The 6,000-nt window shown below is 43.9% G+C and overlaps 1 protein-coding gene across 30 annotated transcripts in view; it reads right to left on the bottom strand.

Annotated features, from left to right (window-relative positions):
- Positions 1–3,109: 3,109 nt before the first annotated feature.
- LOC127009077 (uncharacterized abhydrolase domain-containing protein DDB_G0269086-like) overlaps positions 3,110–6,000 on the bottom strand; it is a 96,734-nt gene continuing 93,843 nt past the window's right edge. For 28 of the 30 annotated variants that reach the window (XM_050881841.1, XM_050881840.1, XM_050881844.1 and 25 more), the window contains one exon: positions 3,110–5,464. In XM_050881841.1, coding sequence (XP_050737798.1) covers positions 5,235–5,464 — 230 coding nt within the window. In that variant the 3' untranslated portion in view covers positions 3,110–5,234. The remainder of the gene's footprint in view (positions 5,465–6,000) is intronic. The other 2 variants (XM_050881828.1, XM_050881829.1) reach the window with 1 other exon arrangement.

The following is a 6,000-nucleotide window of genomic DNA, read 5'->3' as shown; positions in this document are numbered from 1 at the left end:
TTCTTTTTTTCCTCCCTCTTTGCTTCCCTTTCTCTTCCTTCTCTGTAATTATTGCCCACACTAACCTTCTCTTTCTCTCCTTCGCTCTCCGCACTTCCTTCCCTGTCTCTCCCTTTCTACCTCTGTTTCTCACTTATTGTTTTCTTCTCTTTCTTTCCCTTTCTCTTCCTTCTATATGGTTTATCCCCACACTAACATCCTCTCTCAAGACTCATAGGGCCATATCCTTAAACATATCGGCACCCAAGGACACATTTGACAAGGTTTTCCTAGGAGTTTTGGGCATTTCCAGGGGTAGTTTTATGACCCTGGTGGTAGTTTGCCCCTTCTTCTGTACCACGAACCTAAAATACCACTCATGAGAACCCGACTGATCTCCAATTTGGCCTTTGGAAATAGTTGATGTGGGAGGTGGAAGCGTCTCAGAATATCAACCACATCCTCACTACCTCTTTTCCCTCCCTCTCCTCCTTCCCTCCCCGGCTCCCATCTCTCACTCCTTCCTCCCCCTTTCCCTCCACTTCCCCTCCTCCTCCCTCCCTTCCATTTACCGAGTGACGTCAGCGAACCGTTCAATTCCCCCCCGTGGCTCTCTCCCTCTCTCCCTCCCTCCCTTTCATTTAATATCCTCCCACGCGCTTTTCTTTTATTATATTCTTTTCCCTTCATCCTTTCGACCGTTTATTTGCTTTATTATATTATTCTCCCTTCACCCTTTCGACCGTTTATTTGCTTTATTATATTCTCCCTTCACCCTTTCGACCGTTTATTTGCTTTATTATATTCTTCTCCCTTCACCCTTTCGACCGTTTATTTGCTTTATTATATTCTTCTCCCTTCATCCTTTCGACCGTTTATTTGCTCTTCCTATCCCTTTCTACTCCCTTACTTCCCTCTTCTCTCCCTTTCAGCCTCCCATCCTTACCGTTTTCTCTCCCTCTTCCTCCCTACTCCCTCCATCCTCTTCTCTCCCTTCCCTCTTTATAATTTCACCTTCCTCCCTTTTTAACTCTTTCCTCTCCCTGTCCCTTCTTTACTCACCTAGTTTATATCCTCCTCCCCCTCTCCCCCATCCCTACAATGTCTCCCCTTCCCCTCACCTCTCCTTCCGTTCCCTCACACACACTTTTCTTCTCCCCTTTCTCTCTGTTTTACCGTTTCCTCTTCCTATCCTTTCCCTACTCCCTGATTTTATACTTTTCTCTCCCTCTCCTCCCCATTCTTATACTCCTTTCATCCCCCTTCCCTTCCTTCTCTCTCTCTCTCTCCCTTCCCTCACTTTGTCGTCGGCGGTCAATAAGACTCGCTGCCGTAACACTGAAGCACAATACTGCCACTTTAAGCGCGTGCTGTGTTCCGCCGCGGGAGTTATCACGAGGAGAGAATGCCCTGTGTGTGTGTGTGTGTGTGTGTGTGTGTGTGTGTGTGTGTGTGTGTGTGTGTGTGTGTGTGTGTGTGTGCTTTACCTAATTTCACCGTTTAACTTCTTTTTTCTTCACATAAGTTATTCCCCTTTAAGAGAGAAAAGTGCTCATTAATGGCAGATAAAAAGCAAACACGGTTCCCCGCACACGACGGGCAAGCGCTTAAGCCACGTACTATTTACTCTGCGTGTGTAAAAGATGCTGGAGTGTTCCCTGCCAAAATGTGCCTTAAAATTACGTCCCCATAAATTTACCTCGCGGCAAAATCATGAGCTGTAGATATTAAGTGCAAACATTTTTTTTTTCGCCTACGATAATCAAGCGACGTAGTATTTAACCTCAGTTTGTAAACGATGCTGGAGTCTTCTCTGCCAAAATCCACTTGAGAGTTTTGTTTCCTCAAGTTTTCGTCGCGGCAAAATCATTGGTTCGAGGAATTACGTGCAAAAAGTTTTTTCATTTACAAAAATAATCAAGCATTTAGGTGACGAAAAAACACAAAACAGTGTATGTACAAGAAGCTTTCCAAGGCATGAATGAGAGTCAAAATCAACAGTTTAAGTTTGTGTGTTCAGAAACTTACCTCACGTTGGATTCCGTCTTGAAGAGCTTGTAGCGGCCGATCCTGCGAAGGGAGGCGTTAGTCGGGGTTAGTCAGGGGAGGAGAACGTCTATTACATTATACTAGTTTATTCTATTAATAGTCTACTTACCAGCATGGGTGTTAAGTTAGTGACTATTAAGCTAACTTCATAAGCAGCTGGCACTGATAAACATTACTTCTTTTCCTCTTGTTGTTATGTGTAGGCAGATATATAAGGAGGTATTAAAATGCTGGGAAAGCTATGTATAGTGGAAGCTCGCATGACTTATACGTAATCTTACCTTTTGTTTTTTTAAATAGTATGATAATCTTGGGTTAAAGCAAATGGTCTGGTATGTTAGAAGATATTAAAATCTCCAAAATATATGCACAGTGGAAGCTCGTTTTAAATTATATGGCTATACCTTGTTGTTTTTGTATAAAGAATGACTGTCTGGTTAAAGTAAAGTGGCTGGTGTGTTGGGAGACATTAAAGTGCTCCGAAAATACGTGCTGAGAGATACTTAACTTAGTTTTTAGCAACCAAGGAAGCAGTTAGCGCTGTAGTCTTGCAAAAGGCTCACACATACACATAGATAGATAGATACACAGATAGATAGATGGATGGATGGATTGATAGATATACATATATACATACATACACACATACATATATATATAGATCCATACATACATACATACATACATACATACATGCATAAACAAACATACATACATATATAGGTAAGCCCATACATGTATTTAGTTCTGTCTGTTAGCAGGGATGCAAGTCGTTAGTGTATGAGCGAGCGCCGATGTTTATGGTGAGGTAAATCCATGAATACTCTTAATCATTCTGGGCTTATTGTGACCAAATATGTGTATCGTGAAACTCCAGAAATATTATTAAGTGTGTTTAGCAGATGTTAATGTTGGCGGGAAGGCAAATGCATGGGTGATCAGTGACAAAATATAATCGATAGTACATCACAGTAGTTGAAATCAGACGTTAAACCATTGCGTCTCGGAGATGTTAGTTTGGGTTAGCAGAGATACGCTGTCGTACTCTTGTGACTCCAGTGACTTAAGAAAAAAGCCAATATTTTTTCAGTGTGGTTATAATCTTTATTGTGAACAAGACATTATAATAGTAACTCTCGAGGAGGGTGCATAAGAAAAAAAGATTCCGACAGGCCAAGATTCCAGATTATTATGTATTTTTTCCCTGCTTTTATAACATGTGCCGGACTAGGTTTTGGAGTAGATTTCACACAAGCCCAGTTTGAATTTTTCTCTTAGGAGCTTGTTCAACATCATAATGGATAGTTTATGTGTGTGTATGTGCGTGTGTGTATGTGTAGGGAAGGTTGCTGTGTTTTCGTTTGTGTGGGCTTAGTTGCTTGCTTGTGAATTGTCTTGCAGTGTATGTGTACGAAGATGATTGTGTGTGTGTGTTCGTGTGTTTCGTTTCCGACCCACGGAGGGAGAGGAAGGATCATACAACAGCTGAGTGAGGCTGGCGGGTCGAGCATCACCCCTTCCGTGGCCCTTGACGCCTGGCCGACGACTGGCAGGCTGGGGGCGGTGGTGACGAGGGGGAAGGGGCAGGAGGAGGAGGAGGAGGCTGAGGACCCAGCGACACACCCCACACACACGGCACACGAACGGCACCTCTTGGCTAGACCTACATTACGGGCAGCTCTTTCCGCTTAATATTATTGGAGCAGATTGTTGTGTCTGAGGGATAATTTTGTGTTCATCCCTTGGTCTGTACAGCTCCGTAAGCATAAAAACGACCAATGTGTGTGTATTATGTCTTTTTCGCTTAAGATTATGGGAGCGTTTTCTTGTATTTGAGGAATAATCTTATATTCATCCCTTTGGTATCTCCCTGACCGCAAAAAACGACTGTTATGTGTAGCTATTATGTATTATGTCTTATCAGCGTTGACTTTCATTCTTGTTATGGCTGCTCTAAACATTCATTTGACTTTATTGTTCCTGCTCTAGACATTTATTTGAGTATCATGATTATCTTATTGCATTTTCATTCACAGTTGACGATATAGTTGTTGTTGTTGCCGTTCTTAGCATTCAATTAACTATTTAAATCCCTTCGCCTTGCTAGAGTTTCATTTGATCATTTACTGTGACCTTTTGCCGTTCTGGATGTTCATTTAATTACTTGACCTACAGTTGCCGTTCGGTGTGTCGTTCCTCCACTCACTACTCAGGAGATAAACAAAGTAACTAGCAAAGACACGGACGCACTCAGTTCTCCTCGCCGCTCTCCCCTTCAGACGCGTCCCGGCGGTCTAGCATTCCCGCGGGCGTTAGGTCGGTTGGGGCGGCCTGAAGGGTGGAGGAGCCGAGGAGCCGAGACCAAGGACGTCACACAACCACTCCAGAATCCGACGACAGAAAGCCTATTATAATACATACAAACGGGTGTCGCCTCGCAGGCCTAGAGTGTAACGCGTTGGGGTTTGGCGATCGATATTTCTAGCTTTGCGATCAACACTTAAGCTTCGTGACTTTTTATTAGGAGGAAGGTAACACATTTTTATTCCCATATCTTTTATAGCTTTGTGATCAGTATTTTTAGCTTTGTGACTTCATATTAGGAGAAGAGTAAGACATTTTCATTCCCCATCGTTTCTAGCTTTGTGGTGAATGCCTTTAGCGTCACGACCTATTATTTCGACCTATTATAATATATTTTGACCCCTCTATCAGCCTTTTTAATATGTTTCACGATCTATTTTGAGCAATGCCACACGGTATGACTTCTCTATTAAAGTTTTTTTAAGTTTTTCAATTAAATATGTATAGGATTTTGTAACCAGGGACGTTTAATGTTACAAGACTCGCAGATGTAACGCAGAGCAGACCTTTGGCAGCTCCTCAGATGTTTGGGTCTTGGAGTTCTTGCGATGCTGAATGTATAATATATGGTGTTGATGTTATGAGAACTCGTGATGTACAGGAGAGCTATATGAACTGTCCCTGGGTGTGAGAGTTTTGGAAGTGTTGACAAGGCTACAAGCACCGTACAGAGGAGCGCTACACACGCCCCCAGGTAGTAAAGGAGACATTGCCAGCAGCTAAAACACTCATCCAGTACACAAAGCAGAGAGTTCAGCCGTGAAAGCAGAGGGGAGGCTGACGGTGTGGCAAGGCTGTGGTGGTGGTGGTGGTGGTGATAGTGGTGGTGATGGGAACAGCACTTATTCAGCCTCCTCGTCGAACCTGGCGGGCGGGGGAGCGTCAGCATGATCGTCAGCCTCTGTGTGAGCGGCGATGTCGGCGACTGCGGCGGTTTCTGGGTCGTGGGTGGTGGTGTCAGCGGCGTCGGTGGTGGTGGCGGTGTACTCGGCTGCTGCCTCGGTGTCCTCCTGCGCCCCCAGCCTGGCCTCCTCGGCTGTGCTGGTGGCCGGCTCCGGGATCGCGTCTGTTCCTAGAAAACCGCGCACGAGGTTTTGTTAATTTGCCAGGAGGAAGGGAAAAGACGGGGAACGAGATGGGATGAATAAGGAAAGAAGTGAAAAGAGGAGATATACATAGATTTTGTAGGGGAAGAGGAGGAGATTTACAAGAGGTTTCGTTAATATGTCAGGAGGAAAGGAAACGAAGGGGAACGAGATGAGATGAAGAAGGAACGAAGGGAGAAGAGAAGGAGATATTTGGGAGGAGGAGAAGATGCAAGTTCCTGCGCTTTTCTTAAGGAGATGAGGAGAAAGGGAACGAGAGGAGATGAACTAGGAGAAAAGGAGGAGAGTGAATAAAAGGAAGCGGAGGAAAAAGAAGATAGGAGAAGAGGAGTTGTTTGATACGAGGAGATAAATTAAAATAGAAGGAAAGAGAAAAAGAGAAAGAAGATGAGCGAGAAGACAAGGAGGAGAATATGTAAGAGGAAAGAGATAAAAAGAAAAGAAAGAGGAGGAAAAGGAGGATAGGAGAAGAGGAGTTGTTGATAGGAGGAGATAAACAAAA

This window comes from Eriocheir sinensis, chromosome 39 (assembly GCF_024679095.1).
Source record: "Eriocheir sinensis breed Jianghai 21 chromosome 39, ASM2467909v1, whole genome shotgun sequence".
Lineage (NCBI taxonomy): Eukaryota > Metazoa > Arthropoda > Malacostraca > Decapoda > Varunidae > Eriocheir > Eriocheir sinensis.
Note: the sequence above shows the minus strand (reverse complement) of the source record. Positions and strands in the feature narration are given on the sequence as shown.